General features: G+C 39.0%; 1 protein-coding gene across 13 annotated transcripts in view; it reads left to right on the top strand.

The window, feature by feature from the left end:
• Positions 1-23,219, top strand: part of CEP350 (centrosomal protein 350) — a 74,520-nt gene that overhangs the window by 18,686 nt on the left and 32,615 nt on the right. For 7 of the 13 annotated variants that reach the window (XM_048943774.1, XM_048943766.1, XM_048943767.1 and 4 more), the window contains exons 8-28: positions 528-641; positions 2,955-3,098; positions 4,155-4,807; positions 5,480-5,607; positions 6,754-7,793; positions 8,433-8,586; positions 9,120-9,298; positions 9,575-9,764; positions 10,984-11,204; positions 11,318-11,481; positions 11,668-11,778; positions 12,042-12,182; positions 12,982-13,118; positions 13,487-13,603; positions 13,845-14,011; positions 14,524-14,720; positions 15,234-15,418; positions 15,631-15,718; positions 16,088-16,234; positions 17,496-17,653; positions 20,779-20,901. In XM_048943774.1, coding sequence (XP_048799731.1) covers positions 528-641; positions 2,955-3,098; positions 4,155-4,807; positions 5,480-5,607; positions 6,754-7,793; positions 8,433-8,586; positions 9,120-9,298; positions 9,575-9,764; positions 10,984-11,204; positions 11,318-11,481; positions 11,668-11,778; positions 12,042-12,182; positions 12,982-13,118; positions 13,487-13,603; positions 13,845-14,011; positions 14,524-14,720; positions 15,234-15,418; positions 15,631-15,718; positions 16,088-16,234; positions 17,496-17,653; positions 20,779-20,901 — 4,558 coding nt within the window. The remainder of the gene's footprint in view (positions 1-527; positions 642-2,954; positions 3,099-4,154; positions 4,808-5,479; positions 5,608-6,753; positions 7,794-8,432; positions 8,587-9,119; positions 9,299-9,574; positions 9,765-10,983; positions 11,205-11,317; positions 11,482-11,667; positions 11,779-12,041; positions 12,183-12,981; positions 13,119-13,486; positions 13,604-13,844; positions 14,012-14,523; positions 14,721-15,233; positions 15,419-15,630; positions 15,719-16,087; positions 16,235-17,495; positions 17,654-20,778; positions 20,902-23,219) is intronic. The other 6 variants (XM_048943770.1, XM_048943773.1, XM_048943777.1 and 3 more) reach the window with 4 other exon arrangements.

Below are 23,219 nucleotides of genomic sequence, written 5' to 3'. Positions count from 1 at the left end.
TGTGGCTGGCTTCTCTAAAACCTCAAACCTAATTGTGGTTCTAAATGAGGGCTTAAGCGACACAGAGTAATTCTGCATCACTGGGTAAGTAAATTTTGCAGAAAGTAGGGCACACGGGTGTCCTGTCCTGCACACTTGGGCACAGAAGCAGCAAGTGGATTTTATGTCATGCATTAATGTGGAGGGAGCAGCTCTGGTATTTCAGGAGTGAAGGAACTGCGTGTTTGTGTGGAACATTAATACTGTAAAGTGGAATGTCTGTAGTAGAAGGGAACAAAGAATTGCTTCTACCTGTCAAAATAGCATTTAAAATGGAAAGTGGACTTTGTAAAGATCTGTTACAGCTTTACTGTGGCTTGGCTTGGCTTCTGTGTGTTTCAGTGCATAGGTAAACAATACTTGATTCAAAATCTTCATGCTGTAAGACTGTGCTTCTGAGCTTCTCTTTTTTAAAGTAAATGTTATGTGTTTTTTCCTGTGGGATATCACTTAACAACTCTTGCTACTTTTTTGTTATTTTTTTTTAGAGAATTCAACAAAGAAAGAAAAACCTGGTGAGAGAAACAAAGAGAGAAAAGCATCCAGACCGGTGCGGAAAGTTCAGAAACTGCCACAGTCGTCAAATCCAGACTCCAAACCAGGTGACCTCCCCTACTGTAGAAGGAAAACTGTTGCATGTGTGTGCTTCACAGATGAGCTTTGTTTCAGGAAATAATAAAATGAAGCTTGTAGTTTTCGGTAGCTTTGCAGATGTGCAAAAATGCAATTGTAGTGATAGTGGATGGTATTGAGGATGCATGTGTGTTTGGTGTTTGCTTGGTTATGTATGCTTTTTTTAGTTTGGGGATATTTTTAATTTTTCACCTTTCCATTTGGAAACTGCTGATGGGTGTGTGTGTGTCAGGGGATATCCTCGAGTGTCCATCAGTGCTGACAGAAGTGGATCCTGCTTCTGTTTCATGTGGAAACTTGTTAGTGCCTGACCTGTAGCTCAGTGAATAATGCTGGGAGTTGGAATGGAGATGATACTGAAATGCCAGCAGTTGGGTAACAGGTGGGAATGGAGCCATTGAGTTGTCCTCCTCCATGAAGAGGCTGTTTCTGGATGGGATTTCTCCCAGTTTCTCAGTTGGGAAGCAGCTGAGCTTCTGGTTCTTTGGCTCACTGCTCTGATGCTCTTCCATGTCCTACATCAAGTTGTTGCTGTCCTGCACCTTCTGTTCTGGCTTGGCCCGTGCTTGTCTTTTTCATCAATTGGAAATGCTCAAGCACGTTCCCTGGCAGGTCTTACAAACCTTGATGTTTAAAAGGAATGTTTATTTCTTTTACAAAATGTGCTATTAAGGCTAATCATCTCTTGCACCTCTTAAGGTGTTATATACAGTCACCAGTAATCAGCAAACACTTTGTTAAAGAATATCTATTAAAAAAAATAATTGGAAAAAAAATAAACTATTATAGAGGGTTTTTGAGATGAATTTGCATTTGTGCATGCTGTAAATGCAAATATTTTGCTGTGATGGTGACTTCTAATACTTAAAAGCATTAAGCGTGGATTTTCTGCTTCCTATGCTGATCAATTCATCCTTAAAGAAACATTCTAAGCTAACTTAAATTCGTATCAGTCCCAAATGAGGGAGGAGTACAGGTTGCTTTGAGTTTTAATGGCATTGGGTATCCTCTGTAATGGAGTAAATGTGAGTAGAATTATGTCCTCAAATGCGTGGAAGAGACAGATCTAAGTGGCATAGCTGTGTGATCCAGCCTCCTCCAGTCATAGTAAGAAATTGCTTAACATAGCCAAGGCTATAAATAGCCACAGCTCATGTTCTGTTCCATTCGCTTCTTTTAGTTCTAACAGCTGACTTGAAATGGAAGATGAGGCTTTACACTGCCTTTTTAAATGCACACAGAAGTAATTGAGAGCAGCGAGTCAGGCAGGAGAACCCCTTTGGCTGATGAATCTGTAAAAGAGGATTGTGGTGACATGTTTCAGCTGGCAGATTTGTAAAATACTTGGACAATTTACAGTACAGCAAGGAGGGGTGTTAATAAATGAACAGTGGGTTATAGACTTCTTACTGAATAGATTTGCTGCTTTTTTTTTCCCTAAGCCTAGAGTGTATGAAGAAAGAAAAAGAGAGGCTGAGGACTGGCATTGCCAAAAATGGCTTTAAGACCATTTAAAAATGATTAATGATGTTTTAAGGCAGTCATAAGAAGGATGAGTTGACTAAACCTAGCATTTTAATCTAATTAATGTTAGGTAGAGATATTCCAGCACCAGTTTTTATCATTTAATGATGTGTAGGATGATAAAATAATACTAATGCCATTACGATTGCTTTGCAGATGGCATAAACTCAGTCTGTATGTGAATTAACTGTGAGCTTGGAGGGTAATGGCTTTTTTTCTTTTTTCAGTCATGGTACAGAAATGTCAACTAGAGGACAGTGAATTTGCATAAGACAACTGCTGCTCATGATTATTTTATCTCTTAACAAGACACCTTCCTCAGCTCTGTTTGAAGTTCTTTCTAGGGAACAATTCATCTTCACATTAAAAAAACACAAGCCTTTCTTAGCATTTCTGTTTCAATTTTTGTTTCTGCTCTTCTTATTGAAACATTTTACATCTTCTATCTAATGTTTGCCTCTTAAGTTTTAGGCATGTGTAACCTTTTTTTTTTTTTAACCTTGTTTCGTAGGGCTCTAATGTTCTGCTGCATATATTGAGGTTTTACACCATGTTATGTGTAGGCATGAAGCACTGACAGTTGTGTGATTCAGCTGTTGAGTGTCTTCGTGGTACTTGCTGTTATGAGTGTGTGACTGCAGCTGTACCCCTTATGTAAAATTAAAGGGCAGAGTAATGATTGAAAGGTGCAAGCAATACTTCTTTTTAATGCATCAGAAAATCCATCTGGTGCTTGACTTTTGTTATTTACTGTGCAGGTGGAAACTATGTAATAAGTGCATCCTCCTGGCGGGAGGGACAGAAGCTAGTCAGAAAGCTACTGGGTCCAGCTCCCAAAATAGGACACGACAGAAGAGCTGTATCTAGTGACAGAACGGGGCGAGAGCGAACTGCCAAGCCTGGTAAGTTCTTTATCACTGTACTTTCATTGTTCTTCATTTATTATACCATTTTGCATGTCTGCAGGATTAAGTAGATGCCTGAGATGTAGCGTAGTCAGTTTCTTAATAAAATAAATTATTTTTAACTTGGAGGCAGCTACAGAGAAAATTTAATTCACTTCCGTGGTTGGGATGTATCACCTCACTTCCTATGCTATGAAGGTGCAAAGGAGCTCTGGAAAAGAGGGAAAAAGGGAAACAACAAAATCTGATCAGTTGTGTTCTGTCTTTGCCTGTTAAGGCTACTGAGGAAAGGAATGGCTGGAAGTCATCTGTGGCCAGATTAATTTTCCACGTGTGCTGCATGTAATTTGTAAGCTGTGTTTGGGCATTTATGTTTCTACATTTATTTTAGCTCTTACAGGTAGAATATAATATCATCTCTGGGCATCGTAATTCTTCATTTTTTCTTCCACCAGCCCTTTTCAGAATGTGTCCAAATGTCGGGTTAAATAAGGGAAGGTGGTAAGTGTTGTGCTGATTATGCCTCTGAGGTGGCAAGGCTGTAAGAATATAAAGGGTGTGAGCTCAGTGTAAGCAGAGGCTGCTAAATTCAGGCTGTGACACTGAATATCTGAAACATAAGCATATTTACAGTGAGACCTGCATAGGTGACGTGACACCGGGGAATTGAAGTTGAGGTGAGTAAGCAGATGTTTTGCTGTAATGCAAAGGAAATTTCCCCAAAGTACTGAATTAAAATCAGTGGAATTGTTTGGTTACACATGCTTCATGGTCATTAGAAAAAGAGGAAGGTATACTGGTTGTACCAATTCAGTTAAACTGGGACTGTCTAAAGATGTGCAGAGAAATCTTCATGTGCAGGGAAGGGGTGAGACTCTAATAAAATCCCTTCTGTTATTTTAAGTGTTGGTTGCCATTTCCACGATGATTGCATCACTTTCCACAATCTTTTATCACTTTCCTCCTCCTCACTTTCCCTGCTGCTTCAGTTAGAGTGTGTAGTTACCAAGTTTGATTTTTACCTGCAATATCTGACGAGTTATTTTTTAACAGGTCGTATTGGAAGGACGGGTTCAGATTCTAGACTGGTTGTTACACAGAAAGCCTCTTCAAGAAGTTCTGAGCGGTCGAGGAGTAAAGTACGATCTGGGAATAATCTGAAGAAAAAGGAATCTGCTCTTCCAGGTGATACCCAAGATGATCATGCCTCTGTGAATAAGGACTTCTTGACCTTGGAGATACGTGGAATTCTTGATGACTTGCAGTTGGATTCCCTGCTTACAAAGCAGGAAAAAAATGTGGAAAAGCAGAATCCGAAGTCTGCTTTGCCTACTCAAAATACCAGGAGCCACAGTCCAACCAAAAGGAAACCAGACAAGGTAGCTGCCAGTGAGGAGCCTCAAGTGATCTCTAGGAAACGTCACTATGATACAGATGAGGTTCGTCAGTACATCATCAGGCAGCAAGAGGAGAGGAAGAAGAAACAGAATGAAGAGAAGAAAGCACAAAAAGAGGCAACGGAGCAGAAGAACAAAAGACTCCAAGAACTCTATAGAAAGCAAAAGGAGGCTTTTAAAAAAGTCAAGAGCGTGCCTCCTCCTGAACCTCCAGCAGCTAAACAGTTACAAGAAACTTACTCTAAACTGTTGTTGGAACATACATTTTTAAAAGAGCCCTCTCAGCAGCCTACAGTGCAGGAAACACAGGTATAGCTGATTCACTGACTTAAAGTGCTGCAGTTGTTTGCAGGAATAGGAGAACTCATGATCTAGGAAGGTCATGAGTTGTCCTGATCTGAGAGCTATCCAAAGCGTGCATAGAAAACAGTGTTTTTTAAGCAGAAACTACAGTACTTTGGATTCAGAAGTAACTTTCTACTGATGGTAGCTTCTCTTTGTAGCGAGACCTCTCTGAAAGGTGAATGGGAATCATCTTTCTATTATAGTAGAAGGAAAGTTCAGAATATTTACTAACATCAACTATAATAGTTGACTTCTAAGAAAACTGTAAACCTCAATCGAATGGTGAATTGAAAGGCTTTGTCTGAAGTTACTCTCAGCCAGTGGACAAACTTAAATCAGTAGCGAGTTTAATTAAAAGTCTGCTAATCAGAAACTGAATGTGAAATGATCAATAGTAAAAGACTAATATCAATTTGTGTTCAGTTGAACAAGTTCAATATAGGAGCAGAGTTCTTTTCCCATTACATTCTGCTGAGACAAAAGCATATATGTCCTATACTTTTAAATCTTTGCATGGTAGGAAAGATGTGATATTGCACTGAGAAAGTCAAATTTTTTTCAGTTTTAATAAGACAAAAGCTTCTAAATTCCTACAGGTTTCTGAAAATGCATTTTTCTGGTTATTTTCATTTGTAGCCCAGACCTGGTTATCAGCCATCTGGAGAATCTGACAAAGAAAACAAGGCTCAAGAGCGTCCTCCTAGTGCATCTTCAAGTAGTGACATGTCACTGTCGGAACCTCAGCAGCAGCAGCCACTACTGAGGTGAGCCATTGTAGGCCTTCTGAGAGAGAGGGGGGTACTCTAGTGTTCTTCTCAGGATGATGAAAATAGATTGTTCTTTATGTTCATGCCCTGTGGAGAGTAATTGTCTTTCTGGCAAATACAACGTTTTCTCAAAGTAAGGGGGCAGATGATGCAGAAAAGCGTACAAAAATTTTGGCTATTAGCATTTATTGAGTCTGTAATGAATGATTGGTGGATCCTGTTAATCTTCTGCTGACATCAAGGGATGTGCATTTCAAACTGGGAGGCAATGTTTTCTCCACTAGCTATTGCCAGCAGGAAAGAAGAGATGATCTTATGAGAAAAAACAACGCCCGTATTCATTTGATTTGTTCAGTGCTTCCATTTCATCTATTGTCATGTTCATTCTTTTTGAAAAAGTCTGTGTCTGAAGTACCAAAAGCCTCTATTTCAGCTTGGAACTAGCCTTTCCCTATTTCCTTTCATGCCCTTTTCTCCACTTCTCATTTTTTTCATGTCTTATCTGAGTTTTTCTTATCAGAAGTTAATGTGCTTAACCAAAGTCTTAAAGGTAAGAAGCTAAAAACCAATACGTTTCTTGCCTATCCTTAATTGCCTAGTTGTGCATGTCTCATTTTTAATTACACAATCAACATCTGCTGCTTAAATATAAGCCTCCTTCATTATATTTACTTTCCATTGGTCAAATCCACACTTTGTAAATATAATGAGGCGTTTCTTTCTTTCTTTCTTTTCCTCATAGCACCCATATAAGGGGGGGTGCGACAGTTCTAGTGAAGCGTGGTCTGAGTACAACTGAATGGGAAAGAACAGTGCTAAGAAATGCCACGTAAAAGGGGGGGACAAAGGAAATGTTTTCTCCTTTATAAAGTTGGGAAACTTTTAGAAAAAGGTTGCTGTTGATTACGAAAACATTCAGCTCTTTACAGCTCTAAAATGCAAATTGCAGCATAAACAACATTTAAAATTTGGGAGGGGCTCTGTTTTTAATAACATTCTGTAACTGTTTACTGCCCATTGTCCACCCTTCTAACTCCCCCAGGAAGTATTTATTTCCAGAAAGCAAACTTGTGTCAATGAGACTTTCATCTAAAATAATGATACTTATTAGTCAATAATTTAAATGTTGACTTTTTGTTTCAGAAGTGACTTCATGGAACCTTCAAGGGTACAGCCAGACCGGTTGCGCCCAAGAGTCCAGCTCTCTCATCCACAAACTCTCATGGACTTGAGTGGAGGCCCTTGCTCACAACCTCGCAGTCTGGAGCAGATGGGACTTTTGTCGAAGGAAAGTGATGCAGCATTAGCAGGCAGGAAGAGCCACACTGCACCCACGGGTTTGCTGAGCCTCATGGCTCAGCCGTACTTGAATTCAACTGCTGCACAGCAAAATCTTTTAGGAAAACACTCTGCTAACCAATATAAGAGTAAATTAGATCGGATTAAAGCTTTAAAAGCTACAGCTGCTTCCCTTTGTAGCAGAATTGAAATTGAAGCCAAGAAGTTGGCTGGGGCTGGTCTCAATTTTGGTGCCATGTGGAAATTGGACCATGAATTTGTGCAAGAAAACCAGGATGACAGACGGTGGGCAAAGGCTGTGAGTCCTCCTGTGAGGGAGGAAAATGAAGGTGCTTTTTCAGCCAGAATTCAAAAGATGCTGGGTACCTGTGTGTCTCACACAGCCTTTGAAGACAACCTTCCTGGAGTAGGCAACCTTGGTGAATTTAAAAAGCTCCCTGAGACAATCAGGCCTCATACTGCCGCAGTCAGCCTTGGAATGAGGTCCCCCACTGGACATTTGTCTAAGAGACTGGCTGATTCCCTGGGACGTGAAAACCAGGCGTACGGTCAGAGCAAAGCTGTAATTCCTCGAGAGTCCAGCATTGACTCCGTCAGCGAAGGGCCTCTCCTGTGTGACGAAAGCCTCTCTGAGGAGGAGGGAGACCAGCACAAACAGCTGCCACTGAAGATTCTGGACACATTGAAAGAGAGAGATTTCTGTGTTCGGGAGAGGAATGCTTTTGAGCCCATAAAAGAGTTTCAGAAAGAAGCTGAGAAGTATCTGCCGCTTCAACCTCAGACAAGTGGCACTCACAGCAAGGGGTCGTGGGAAGAGCTAGCCAAGGGAAGCCCACACAGTGTCATCAACATCTTTGCAAAAAGTTACCACCTTCATGGCAAGGGTAAGGAGAAAAACAGGAAGGTTACTCGGAGGTCTTTTGAAAAACTGCTCAATTTTATGACTCCTTTCGTTTGATAATTCACAAATAAGGGGTGTGCGTTAAGATGTATTGCTTTGAGATATATCACACATTAATCTGTGTAATGGTTTCCTTTAACTTTTGAAAGATAAATGATCCCCTCCCTTTTCTCCCTTATTTTCCCCCCCAGCCTAACCGCATAAGGAAAAAAATCCCCACTGCTGAGGGAAGAAGGGTATTGGTGTGTTAGTCCTCTTTCCTTTTTGTTCAGATCTTCATTTTTGAGAAGGAGCCTTTTTTGAGAAGTTTTTATCTTGTTGTTGTTTTTTTTTTTCCTCCTTTACTATTGTTTAACTATCCCTTAACATTAAACATGGCTGCATTGAAACTTTCTGTTGATGACTCTCAAAGAGTTTGTTCTTCAGAAGTGTTTTGGCTGGAGTTTGACAGTGAACTATTCAGTACTTTGTGGGAAGAGCTTGTTTTGTGTTAAAACTGCTGTGAGATACCTGTACTGTTCTTCTCCTGATGCTTCTTGTATTCAAAAGGAAACATTTTGACCTCTGCAGTTTTATTTACTCACTTGATCCACACTGTATTCAGAATTATTTTTGTCTCCAGTGTTTGATGAAAGATCAAATGGAGGATCTTCCCTTCTGCGCCCTTTACTCCCTGCCGTGAGCCCACCAGAAAGCATGGTTTCTTATGAGGATGACTTTGACTATTCACCAGGAAGCAGCACTTTAACAGACAAAAAGATTGCACGTGACCTCAGGTAGGTGTGTGTTTGACTTCCTGTAAAAAACAAAATGCAGCGTTTGAGAGAATGTGGTTGATGCAAATTTTGTTTTATAATACGCTGCACATCTTTCCTGGTATGCTGTACTGTAATGCCACTGAAATGGTCAGATATTTCTTTATGATCTTGGAGTTAATGTGGCAAGCAGCATGACCTTTAGGTGCAAAGGTTAGAGTGGAATATTGCTGATCTTTGCCTGATTTTTGTTCAGCCTTGATCTGGCAGGTAGCTTCACCCTTAGTAGCCGGGTGAAAATTAGCTCTTGTGTGGCTGTTAGAATGTTAATTGGATAGTGCTTGTAAAAGTTAGGAAAGAAATGAGATTTGAAAGTGTTAAAATGCTTCCACTACTTCGAATTAGATCCATCTAATGTCTTAGCTGTTGAAGTTTTTAATTCCAGAATTGGTGCTTTTCAATATGAGCTGTTTTGTGGGTTATAGTCCTTTCTTGCAAACTTCTTGTACACAAAGTAACAAAGGACTGGAAATTCCACAGTTTATCACTGTCAGTCTGTTCCATTTTAGTGTTGCAAGCAGCAGTAATTCAAGCATTCAGGAAGAGCTTCCTAGTGGGAAGTCTCCCCGTGAATCTCGATCTGTCGAACTTGCATCTCAGCATTCATCTGGACCCAGATCTGCAGCATCTTCTCACTCATCTACTTCATCTAAAAAGAGAGGGAAAAAAGAACGTAAGTGCAGCACTTGACTGTAGGATATTTGTATTTCTTGAAGAAAGCTCTAGGATTTTCTTGTTGTAAAAGCCGCAGTCTTTCTGTGTACCCAGTGACAGTAATCTCACAGGGATAGGACGTTTTCCTCTAGTGGTTCTCTGCTGAATTTTCTCGACTCTAATTTTCCTCTGATGTTAAAACGCAGCTGTCCAGAACTAGATAGGCAGAGGAATTATAAAAATGGTGAACAATTGTCCCCTTCCTGAACTATCTGACAGCGTTGTTTATTCTTAGGGTTGGAGTCTTTCAATGGAAGTTCTCACCACATTCCTGTGGGAGAAGATAAAATTCAATCTGAACTGGAGTGGGGATCCCAACAAGCAAAGAAGTCCGTATCGAGTAGCAGACTTCCTAATAAAGACTATGAGCAGAACACGGATACTGACAACACAATAGAAAATTTGTCTGGACAATCCATGTTGAGGTAACATGAACTTACAAGACTGTACGAAAATATAAGTAGCGTGGCTTATGTTACAGCAGGCTATAAAAAATGGTTATATTTCTAGACATGTAAACGCAAGGTAATATAAATGTACAAATGTTAGTGAGATGAACATGCAGTAATCTTTTCCTGTATTTTAAAAATCATGGAAGCCCAAAGTTGATAGCTGTCATAAGTGAAAATGGAAAACAGATTTCTATGTTCCCCTGCACCCCTCAAATGCTCCTGTTTTTATAAGAAAAATTGACCAGCATAAGCTTTGTGGCTGTTTTAAGCATTGAAATACAATTTTGTTTTCCTTTCCAACAAATTCTCTGTTATGAAGAGGGGAAAAAAGTAGGTTGTCAATCTCTATCGTTATCTTGCTCTTAACAGTATGAAACAGATGTTTCTGGCTAGACTTGTATATGCTTAATAATACTCATAAGCCTATCCAGCTCTGTGAGGTAATGCTTTTAATGAGTGAAGTGCACCTCAGGAAAGAGTATAAAGTAAGGAAAAAAATTAATAATTTTCCTGTTTGGCTGACTGTGAATGCAGCTCATTGGCTAAATGTGCAATGAAAACAGTTATGAAATACACTCAGTGTAATTTTCACTGCATGTTTTTCTAAAGAGCAACAAACAATGGTTTTATGCTCACTGTGTGCTTGTAGAATGGTTCTGAGGTATTAACTTACACTAATGGCTTTCACTTATACTTAGTATTTGGTTTGAAAGGTCCTTTGCCCTCTAAAGGTGTGCCAAGCATGCACAGCTGAACCTCTTCCTAAGGGATTCAAGCATCTGCAGTTGGTCCTTCTTTGGCATCATAAAATAGGGATAATATATTTAAGAAGTGCCTTGTCTCTGTGTTTCTTTCTTGCCCTTGTTTTAATGATCATCACAGATTTTGTTGTAATTGGATCAGAATGTGTAGATACTGAGTTACTTGATTTTTGATGTATGCTGAGTACTTGAGAGAAAATACTGTGCTGTAGCAACTTCGCTCCAAATTGGAATGAAGGTGCATAACCCATTTCATGAGGTCGTTTCATAAAGACAGACTGGGCCTGTGCAAACTGTAAAAGAATAGACCCTCTACATAGATCTGTTCAGTCTGTATAAATGAAAGAGCTGAGTTACTGCTTCTTTTGTTGTCTTATCAAATGACTGGAATTAAGACAATACGGACACCTTTCTTTCTTGTTTTCTGTCAGTTTCTCAGACAGAGGAAGATCTCAGAAGACGCCAACTTCTTCCCCATCTCCAAGTTCCCAAAAAATTATGCAGTTTGATTCTGTAGTCAATACAGCGGAGAGAGCCAAGTCACCTTCTGGCTTTGCTGGAAGCGCAGCATCGGGGCAGAAGCCTAACCTAGCCTTCTCTGACTTGAGTCTGGGAGCTAGTAGACCTGCAGCAGGAGTAGCCTCAGCGAGTGGTGAGTTCTCTTAAAGATGTACAAATTCAAGAGCTGTTCCATTTCTTATCATTATTTTATGATGTGGGGCACTGAAGTTCAACAGAGTCTGACAGTTAAATCCTGTCCTTCAGGATGTATGCGATTCTCCCCTGCTGCTCTTCAGCATCGTTTGTCAGCAGAATTGAACTACCTTACTGCCATTGAAGAGTCTGTGCGACAGCTTTCAGATGTGGAACGAGTACGAGGCATATCACTGGCCCAGCAGGAGAGCGTTTCTTTGGCTCAGATTCTAAAGGTAGCAGGGAAAATATTTCCCTGTTTTAGTATTGCTAATTCGATTAATTTTCTTGTAAGATTAAAAATAAAATAAAATAGGAGGAATCATGCTTTTGTCTTTCAAAAGTAGTTCCAGCAAGTGGCTGAGGCAAATAAGCTCTTGCATTTACCCTCTGAGCTTAAAAGATGTTTTTCTGATCTATAGGCACAACAGCAGCGTCATGAATGGGACGTAACTCTTTTGAAAATGAAGGCTGAACAGGAAGCTTTAAAAAATAAGAGACAACTGGAAGAGGCAAGGCAGAAGGCAGCTCAGGTAATGCTGCTCTCAAAAACTGTGGATTGTGTAAGAGCAAGTTGTTGTAAGTAAATCTGTGCCTATGAATGCTCTTAATCTGAAGCTGTGGTGAAGGGATTTAATATAATTGGGGGAAAAACAAACAAACAAAAATCTTCTGGTGTCAATTTCAAACTTTTTTTCCCAGGCTTATAGAAATGCTATGTTATACTATTGACAGTACTATATGGTAATACTTATTATCTATAGAAAGTTTTGAAGGGCTGATTTTTTTTGCACAGGCCCAAGCAGAGACACTGCATCATCTAGTCCAATCACGACAGGGGGCCGCAGAAGTGCTTCAGGAGACCAGGTGCAAGGCTGCAGCCAAGCAGATGGAAACTGCACTTTTCACTGCAGATACGGGCCACCAGGTCCGTGAGGTGAGATCCTGAGTGAAATAAAAAGCTGTTTTAATTTCACTCTTGCTTCAAATACTGCCTCTAGATTATGCTCTGCGTACAGTTTCTTCATGTTCCTAACATGCCAAATAACAGGACTTCAAAGGAGCAGTTCTAGCATCACTACTTAGAAGTTGGTTAGCAGTTCTAAATCCCTGATTGTGCTTCTCATGGTCTTCCCATTAATTAACTATGCAAAATTTTGGATGGTGATTGTGAGCATAGCATCTCTGATTTGTAAGCGTTGTAGCCCATTGGATTGAATCTATATCTATTCCATACAAAAATCACACTAGAAAAGCAGGGGAATTTGTGGGCTGATTTAAACATGGAAGTTTGTACGATGTTGGAATTTAAACCTGTTGCTTCCATTGCAGTGAAAATAATATTTTTACTCTTTGAGTAGGATGCATTTTCTAATGGAAATTCAATGTTCTGGGTTTTTTTCATGCTTTTAAAAACTAATGTAATAATAGGTCCAAAACGTTCTGTCGCTTGGAGATCATTCTAGTGATCAGATGTTAAGTTGATTAGAATACAACATAGGTGATGTAATGCATGTCTGTAGCTTTACATTAATAATTCCGCTCCCTGCAAGTTAAATAATATATGTGTATGTACAGAGCATCTCTGAAAACCAGAATTGAGATGTGTGTAATACAAACATCTCAAAACAGTCTTATGCATTCATTCAGTATAAATTGCCTGCGAGAAGGACAATTTTTTCAAAAACATGTTGATAGTTAAAAGCTCATTGTGTTCCTTTGTTGGTTGTACTCAGATGATGGAGCTGGCACGAACCCAGATCTCAGATACTGTCAGTGCTCCAGCTGCTCCAGTCACCACTTTGTTTGACCACCAGCGGCAGCATCACTCAGAGTTCATGAAACAACTGAGAGCCCGACCTGATACAAACAGGTTTTGTCAAATGTTTCATAACTTGGGAGGGGGGGGTTGTAAGATTTGTTAGTTTTTGCTTCACATACTTTCAAAGAAAAGTGTAGTATTTCATAGTAAGTGAACATTTAAGAGGAACTTGGATTCCAGCTCTGTGTCCTTTATAGTGTAACTCAAAGGACAGATACTGATTGTTTTTGCAGCTTTTTATAAAAGAGTAGGAAAAGATGCTCTGGGTGTTTTGTGGGATTATTTCACTTCTAACCTAGATAAGTGTTTTCTTTATGAATTTTAACTATTACTTCTTTTACTAAACTGATAAAAGCTTATGGAATCTATATCAGTATTTAAGACAATGTAGATTTAGCTCAAATGCTGTCTCTTTTCAGGAAATGTGAGACCGCTACCATGTCACAAAGTAAAGAGGCAGGTGACTCAAAACAGACTTACTCACTGGCATTTGATAGTTATTCAGAGTCCTCGAGATCAAAGGTTCACGATCGGAGGTAAGAAAAGATTAGGATTGGTTTTTTTCTGTTTACCTGCTGTAAATAAGAGCTACGTTTTGAAAATGCTTGCAAGGTAATTTTGAGACGTGTTGTTCCACTGTTTTCTTTTGAAAGAGAGAAAGTGGGTATTAAAGCTTAACATTGCTGGGATGTTATTCACTGATGTAATGTAAAATGAATATTTTTAAATGTGCAAAGTAGTATCTTAATTTAAAAGGTATATTTTTTGATGAAACAGTAGTACCAGCAGTCGCCAAGAGAGTCCTTCTGTTCCGTCTTCTAAAGAGAATGAGAAAAAACTTCCCCATCGTGAAAAGATAACCAGCAGCATTGAGGAGCAGGCTCATACTGGTGCGGACGATTCCTTGCCTAGTGATAGTATTTTATCACTGCCAGATGAAAAAGGTTAGCTGTACTTGTATGTACTGAACCAGACAGTGGTAAGGGGGGAGGCAGGTGCTGCTTCAAAACTGGTTTCTGAAATAAATGAGGGAAAATGTGTGAAGTTTGAGTCCCAGCTGAATTGATAATCTCTTAAGCAAAAGATGGCGTAGTGAGATTGGAATATTTTGAAATTCTGCATGTTACAGTGATGGAGTCTTCTCTACTTTTTGCTGTGGTAACTGTAGCTAACCAGATGTTTACTGGCTAAATGTGTAGGCTGAACACCAGATGTTTTGGTAGACTTAAAATGTATTTATACCTGCATGCAGAATTCTGTTAGTTTTTTTTTTAAGCTAGATAACAGTACTGCAAGATGTCCTCTAACTCAAGGTCACTTTTCTGAAAGCTAAGACCTTTTCTTGCATTAGAGGAGTCCTCTCCCTGTCTTTTCTTGTCCTTGTGGCTTTACTGAGTTGAGACAGGGTAAAATGACCTGCACAGTACATACTTGAGCATTAACCTGCTTCCCTCAGATTCTGCTTCCATTGCAACTGAGTATTCCCTGAAATTTGATGAGTCTATGACGGAGGATGAGATTGAAGAGAAATCTTTTCGGTCTTTGCTGCCCTCTGAAAGTCATCGTAGAATTAACTTGGAGAAGAAGCGCGGTAATCGCGATGATTCTGATGAGGAAGTCTCCCCAGAAAAAACTGCTCTGTCATCTATCAAGGTATGTCAAGTGACCACAGTTAAGGTAGATTAACTGTTACTGTTCAGTTATGCTCATGAATTTGTTGAGTTTTTCTGTGTTGCTCGTGCTTACAAGCTTTGGTTGTTTGAGCATTTGAAAACATCAGAGTTGTATGAACATCCTTTTTGTCACTGTTGTGCAAGCAAGGTGACTTGTTCTGTGGAACAGTCCTTACTGGCCTCGGCCTTTTCTCCTGTGGCTTTAGAGAAGAGTGATGTTTTGAGGTAGATTATAAAAACTCAGTGGATATATTCTTCCTAATACCTCCTACTCATATCCAGGAGATAAAAGCAGATGCTGCTTCTTATTCTCATGAGGAGACATCCCAAGAGTGTCACGAAACACAGGGCAGAAAAAGCTGCTCTTGCAGTAGCTCAGAGAGAAAAAACATATTCCCTTCTTACGCTGAACCACATGCATACACACAGTTTGTACTTGAAAAAAGCTTTGAAATTTATTAACAAACTGTGCTAAATCTGCCTTGCCTTACAGGAGCTAAGCATGCCTTTCTCAGGAGGGCAAGATAGTTTCTCTAAATTTACTATGGAGATGGTAAGACAGTACATGAAGGAGGAGGAGGTGCGAGCAGCTCATCAGTCCTCGCTACTTCGGCTCCGGGAGAAGGCTCTGAAAGAGAAGACAAAGGCTGAGTTAGCTTGGTTGGAGCACCAGAGGAAGTAAGACGATGTTGAATATACACTCTTGCTAACTGCTCATTTTCTTACGAAAATCTCCTACTTACATTGTTTTGGTAATACCGCACTCCTTTGTGATTAAGTACCAGTGGTTGAACAAGTCTTCTGATTTCTGTAATCTGTGCAAATGTTATTTTGTGGGTTTTTTCTTTCCTTTTTTCCTTATTTAATCATCTCTTGCAATCTGTTTGCAGGCATTTGCGAGACAAGGGAGAGGATGACAAGATGCCCCCTATACGAAAGAGGCAGCGTGGTCTTCTGCTGAGACTACAGCAGGAAAAGGTAACTGATGCTTTCTAGGAAAATCCTATAGAAACTTCTGTGATGCTTTGGACACTGTAGAAGTTAAGAACTGATGGCTCTGTGCCAGGCTTTTGGATAGAAAAACAGCATTATTTCTCACCATATAATAATTCATCATTTGATGGTATATAGCGTATTGTTTTAAAAGGTTCTTCTATATCAGTAATCTCATGGATTGAGACCTGAGTGTATTAATTCATTGTCTATTCTCTGGTGCCAAAATTGCAGGCGAAGTACTTCATCACAGTTTTGCTAACTTTAATCTCGTATTGTGGACACTGAGAGTTTCAGAGTGTGTTGGAGAGCTGTCTGTCAAACTTACTTTGCTTAATCTTTTATACCTAAAAGGCAGAAATTAAGCGTCTTCAAGAGGCCAACAAGGCTGCTCGGAAGGAGAGACAGCTAATCCTTAAACAGCAGGCAGAAATAGAACGAATCCGTCAGACTACAATGAAACTGCAGGAAAAATTGAAATCTGCAGGAGAAAACAAGCTTGTAAGTGTTCTGTACAGAAGTTGGAATCTTCACCTCTTTGTGCTGCTGGTATTTGATTCAACTACTAGCTTAAAAGCTATTGGATTACACCTGTCACTTGGGAAATTTATCTGCTCAAATTGTCTTACCCTGTATATTTCAACAATTTTATTTGTTTAATTTCTTCAAATCGTTTGAGGAAATGCATATGGAAAAGTATTAGAAAATGTTTTAACTGGACAGTAGACAAGAAAGAAAGTGACAGACTCCTTAGCAGGGTCTGTTGTGACAGGACAAGGGGCAATGGGGACTAAAACTAAAAGGGGAGATTTAGATTGGATGTAAGGAAGAAGTTTATTATAATAAAGGTGGTGAGGCACTGGCACAGACTGCCCAGAGAGGTGGTGGTGCCCCGTCCCTGCAGAAAGCCAAGATCAGGCTGGACAGGGCTCTGAACATTGATGGAGCCATGGGTGTTCATGTTCACTGCAGGGGAGTTAGACTAGATGGCCTTTAAGAGGCCATTCCAACTCAAACAATTCTGTGACTCTGTGGTGATGATTAATTCTCGAGCTTAAGTAATGACTTTGGGAATATCAGCTTTTGGATGTTTGAATAGCTTGGACTCTGATTCTATTAATCTGATTCTGTTTATCCGATAAAAGAACTAAAACGTAAGCTCCAAAACCTAAGCTTGCTGGTTTTTGTGTTTCAGTGTTATTAAACAAAGTTTCTCACATCTTCAGTGCTGGAACAGGTTGCCCAGACAGGCTGTGGATGCCCCCTCCCTGGAGGCATTAAAGGAGAGGCTGGATGGGACTGTGAGCAGCCTGGTCTGGTGGGAGGTGTCCCTGCCTACAGCAGGGCCTTAGAGCTAGTTGATCTTACAGGTTCCTTCCAACCCAAACTGTTCTGTGATTCTGTGATCAAGACAGGTTTGGTAACCAGCTGAATCCTTACAAAATTCTGGAAATGCAAATGTAATAATAATGAGAGGACTTGTTTCCTTAACTGAACTCTAGTAGGATTTTTTGTTCTAGTTACAGTCAAGGGAGAACTGAAATTGTGGTGGGAAAAAGGATACAAAAAATGATGTCTAATGAGAAGAAGTTGGAGGATAAAGCTAAAATATGTAGGCGGACAGACTTAACCTGAAGTATTATTTGATGTAATCTGAGGATAAGTAAGATGAGTTAACACAGTTCAATATTAAATTCTAAAAAAAGGATAACTTTTCATGCTTTTAATGTTGTTTTTTTTTTTTTTTAACATATATTTGCAGGAACTTCACAGTGAGGATGATGTCAAGCAGAGCAATGGTTCTAGCCTACTTCTAACTGATGCAGAAACACGCAGCCCTTCTCCAATATCTATCTCCAGCAGTGAGACCAGTAGCATCATGCAGAAACTTAAAAAGATGCGCAGCAGAATGGATGAGAAGTAACTAAATTTTCTTTTCTATTACAAAGCTTTGCTATTTTAATGAAAACAAATTGGTTCAGACAGTGTCTGCACTGAAAACGGTTATCAGACAGACTACAGTGATACTGAGATCATATGCAGTGATTGTCTTTTCAGAATCAGCCTGAAAAAGAACTAATTATAAGCATTGATAGAGCTATATTAATCTTTGAAGAGAGTGTTTCATAGGATATGTTTTTTTCCTTGAGTACAGAAATGCAAGTCAGTAAAAGCATATCAGTTTAAGAGATTGTGATATCTGTACTTGGCAGGAAAATTGATTGATTTGAGCTTAACAGTGTGTCTTGTCAGACTTCTTAGAATGAAATACCTTAAAGCAGATGATCAAAGTGATGCCTGTATCTTGTATTTCTGCTTTTCCCTTTTATATATCTGGTTCATGGAAGGTCAGGGAGCTTGTGTGTGACTGAGAAGACAGTAAGACCTTTTATTTTTCTTACGTCATCCACAGGTTGGGAAAAAAAACTGAAAACAGCTGTTAGTCTTCAGAGGAAATAAGTATATGTGGAGTTGCTGGGTCTGGAAACTAAGACTGAATCTGTTGATTTCACCTGTTGAATTGTTCTGTATCAAATAAGTTGTTTCTCTTCAGTGCAGAAATTACTTTGTTTGCTTTAAGCATTTCAAATATGTTAGCAGTATGTTCTCATTAGTTTGAAGTCCTGTGTTCTTATTTGAGACTAACCCATTCAAAATCTGACTTGTGCCACTTAACCCCACGTAATAGTCTCTGCTTAAACATTTCTTCTGAATTTTGAACCAAGGTAGCTCACTACATTTTTGTTTGTGTGGTGATCTTTGTAATGTCCTTTCTTTGAAACTCATAGCAGTTAGAGCAAATATCAAAAAAGCAAGCACTGCCTTTTGTAAAGGCAAGCTGTCTGTGGCTCCTTAGCATCCTGCTTGTGATCGTTTGGGAAGGACATTTCCAATATCTGCATATGTTTGTGTATGCTGAAGATTAAACAGCCCAAAGCATCAAAACAGTGAGAGAGGATTGGTGTAAGTAGTGGGGGAAGGAAGAACAAATCCACATTCTATTTGAATAGTCTCCGTGTTCAAGCCTGAAAATTGGATGCTTTGTTATTCAGACCCTTCTGACAGGAACTAGTGAACTGAAAAGACAAAATCACAAATGATAATCCAAGTTTCTGAAAGACTGTATTTCTAAAACTTAACTCCTAGCATTCCAAGCTGTGTGGAAAACCTCACTTTCATAACAACAAACTTTCCCTAAGTATGTGTTGAGGTTGGTAAATTGCATAAGAGGGGAATCAGAAATAGGCTCAGAAGAAACATCTTGGAAACCTGCATGGAGATGGCCTGCAAACAAAACAAGTTCTTTGTCTTCTTTTTCCCTCAGTTTCAACATACAAAGTTTAGAATGGTAATATTGTGTTACAAAACTGAATCACAGCTTAAGAATTTGGGTATTATATTAGTGCTAATGTTAATACATTATGTTAATGTAAAAGATTACAAATGTGTTTGTATTTATGTCTTCCTTTGCCACTTTTTTTCAGGTAGCCTTTTTAGTCAATATTGTTTCTGAAATCTTTGCTTTATTCCTAAGCAACAGTAAGGATTGCATGTTAGTAAATGAATCTCTATAGTACAACAAAGGATAGTAACAGATGCAAAGTATGTTTTATCCTTGAGAATATTTTAATTGCAAGTCCAAAATGTTTGTCATCTGGGATATATGTTTCAAAAGGGTAGGCATCAGGATTTCAGCTGCAGTAATTACTGTGAGGAGCATCAAGTGGAAGTTGTACTTGTGTGTGATGCAGTGTATGTGGCCGTGCATTTTTGATTTTATAGTTTTGTCAGATTGCTCTACACGTTCAAAGTATTTTGTGTAAACATAAATAATTCTCTAGAACTTCAGTCTTCTTGACTGTATACACATCTTGCAGGTTTTCCTGATAGTGGTAGCTGTGCTTATTGACTGAAAAACAGTGCCAACTTAGTACCTAATTTTTACATCCTTGTTTATAAAATACCTAAGAATAACATTAACATAATATTTACTTAGAGTATATTTAGGGAACTGTCTGCTTGAAAAACGAGTTGTGTGATGCTGCAAATGGGAAGAAACTGAATGAGTAAAATATAACAGAGCTAGGGAAACACTTTATCTGTGAGACAGCTTTAATATCTCTTCTGTTAAAAGGACAATGAAAGAGTTGTTCTGTTTTAATTATAACTCATGAATCTGCATAGCCTGCATGTGAACAGGAGCATGCTCTGTCAAAGAGAATTAACCCTTCTGCCCATGCTTGCCTTGCATATGCAGCTTTAATGATAATTCGTACAGCAGAAGAACTAACTAAATGCTCATTTGCTTTTGCTTTCTTTAGTATGCTTCTTACCCTGCTTTGTAGTTGCTACAGAGCTGTGCAGAGCATGATATTTTGCTATAAATATGATAATATGCTAGGAATTAGCTTAAAACAGTCTTCTATTGGAAAGTAACATTTTAGTCACGGTGTTAAGTTTATGTAGTTTAAAAAAATACACAGGCATTATCTTTCTGCAGAAATGAAAGTGAGTATTCTGAGACCAAGTCTGTGCCTTACTGCAAAATCCAAGAGCAGCTGGAAGTTGAATACAGATATATTTCAGGCTTTTTCTGGATTTGCTTGAGTTTCTTTAAATAAATTCATCCTTTTTTAAGTTTCAGACTGGCAAAGCTGTCTATATTACAGAAGCAGCACTCTGTTTAATGCTAGCAGTATTCTCTATTAAGGATTAGAATAGCAGAAATCACAAGAAGCTGAGGTTGAGATGTTAGCAGGTGCATGTGTAAGTTTGTATCAGAGTAATCAAACTTCAAAAAGTTAAAGAAAAACAGAGCAATGTGAAAGTAGCATGCCTTTAACTAACAGAAAATGAAGTGTTATAACTTATGCACAAGTGTATGTTTTCTTATTACCTTCTGCATAACAATGTACAATTTTTCTACCCAAGGTGTTAGGTTAAATGCAATTAATTTTAAAATTCTTTGCTAGATGCTGTCCTTTTTCTCATTCTTTCTGCCTTTTTTTTTGCTTAGTTTTAAACTCTTCCTCCTTATTTTGTAGACACTGCTCTCCTGTTCACTACTTCTTCTCTGTCTTTACGTCTCACCACTGGGCCTCTCTCAGTGTCTGTTTTCCCAACCTCCACCCCAAATTCCAGCTGTATATCTACAACCAATTGGTCAGGTAACTGTACCTTTCTCAAGTGATAGACTCTTTGATAGAGCATGCTCTGTTCAGTCCTAAAAAATCAAGAGGTGGTTCTTCACTGAACAGTTCTGACACTTTTTCCACACTGATTCCAGATTAATCTCTTGTTTCCACTGTGTTCTGAGTAGCACACAGACAGTTCACTTTGCTGTCCAGTTGCTACTTCAGAACAGCTGATGAAACTGTCTAGTTTGGCTTTAAAATCTGTGTGTATTAGATATAAATACAGTTCAAGTATAGGGCAAAACTTCCAAGTTGTTATTTTTGTTATAGGCAGACCTAATGTGTGACTTTAGCACCAGACAAATAGTTAGACTTTGAAAATTACAATGATGTAATCTGAGTGCTTCTGCTTCCCCTTTGCTCCTGTAGATTTCCTGCCTCGAAGATACCAGATGTGGTTCATGCTTTTCTAATATTTTCCTCCCTGTGAAAGTGCCCCTGCTGTGGAGGATGAACGTGTGCCCTTGGTGTTGCAACTGGAACCCTCTAGACTGTAGCAAATGCTAAGGCAGTATGCATGCTACCTTGTGGTGGTTCTGACCTTTTAAACCCCTGGGTTATAAAAGGGTCTGCATCTTTAGCTATGCTCATTTAATCGTCTTCTTCCTAAAGCACGAGTGTTTGAGCCTTCTTTCCCTCTCGTTAGTGCTCTTTTTGACCAACTTGTAGTTTTCTTATTACTTGGTCTTTGTATGGTGATTAGTTTCACAATCATTTAGTTAGTTCTGCTCTCCTGCTTGTGGCCTCCTGGGTTAATTCATTTGAATCTGCTGTTGAAGAGTCTTGCACCTTCATATCCATTTATTTCAGCCTTTCTCTTGAACTTTACTCCAACTGGATTTGCCTCCCTCAAGACCCAGTCAAACATGAAAATCCAGGCATTCTGATGAGATGAAACAACTAGTGAAAGAAGAAGAAGAAGTTTGCATTGAGATCATTATTGTAGTAATGACCTACATAACAAGTTCCAAAGATATGACCTACTAGATTAATTGGAACTGATGTGTATCTGAAAGTAAGAGCTGATAAATCTGGTAGTGCTAGTGAAAGACAACACGGACAAACATGGCGCTCTGTCATGTTTGTAGTGCAATTATCGCTGGCAATCTAGCTTCTTAATGTTATTAATGTCAGTTTTCTGTAAGACTAGATAATGTTTGATGCCTATCTATAGGAAGCGATTGAAAAAATACGGGAAATCCTGGCATCTGTTAGCTGAAAGGTGACAGGTATTCCAGAGTGATAGAGGTGCTGCTTTTCATCTGCTGTTGCTCTGGCCATAGTAAAGAGGTGTGTGTGCGTCTTACTGGCTTCTGAAACTTTTATCTTGACATCATCACTTTTCCACATCATTTGAATCTGTCTCAAAGAAGGAATCATCATAATCCTTCTGATGAACTGCCAGCTCATTTTACCTGGGAACAGAGTGAGCAATGCTGAGTGAGCAAACAACCAATGTCATTCATCAGGCAACACCTGCAGCTTACCCAGTTGGCCATTGCAGTCTCTGTATTTATAAAGGTAGTTTGAAACATGGGAGGTTAAAAAAGCACAAATGGAATTTGTAGCTTAAGAACAATAATGCTAAGTATTTGGATTGTTTAAAAAATTACAAATTATAGAATACACTTTCAAAGAAAAGTCTCACAGGACTTGGAAGACAGCATTTTTAGGCACCCATTTTGTACTTCTGTACCCATTTGAGCACTCTCTCTAGCTGGCAAAAACCATCTTGTTTTCGAAGAGTGATTCTGTGACATTAAGGATTTCATTGCAGGGGATGGATGGATTGATGTATGCTCTTCTCTAGAGTTGGCATGTTAGAAGACTATACAGTTGATATTGACCTTCCAGTTGCTATCTTAAAGACTGAATGCTATCTTCTTGATAACTTCAGCATCTAGATAGGAACAAGAGGTGATTCTGTTCAGTAGCTGGCAAAGAAAACTAGTATACATGCATAAACTTATTCATGCTAGTGACATTTTACATTAATTTCCTCATCTCTGAGGTTTCATGCACAATTTGAGAAATCTTTGTCACAGATCAAAAAGATCTACAGATTTTCAGCATGAGCTTTCTTTCTTTTCTTAGTTTAAACTAGTAGCCAGGACTGTTAGTAGGTGGGAGAACAGTCCTGCATCCTTACCCTCTTTATGTTGTTAGCTGATGATTAACATTCCAAGTGATGATACTCAATCCAGAGATGATACTCAAAGGAGGAAGGATAAAGGCTCCAGTAATTCCAGTAAATCTTTCAGGTGGATTATTACACAGGAACACCTCTTATA

This window comes from Lagopus muta, chromosome 5 (assembly GCF_023343835.1).
Source record: "Lagopus muta isolate bLagMut1 chromosome 5, bLagMut1 primary, whole genome shotgun sequence".
In the NCBI taxonomy this organism is placed as follows: Eukaryota; Metazoa; Chordata; class Aves; order Galliformes; family Phasianidae; genus Lagopus; species Lagopus muta.
This window is presented reverse-complemented; position numbering and strand designations above follow the sequence as displayed.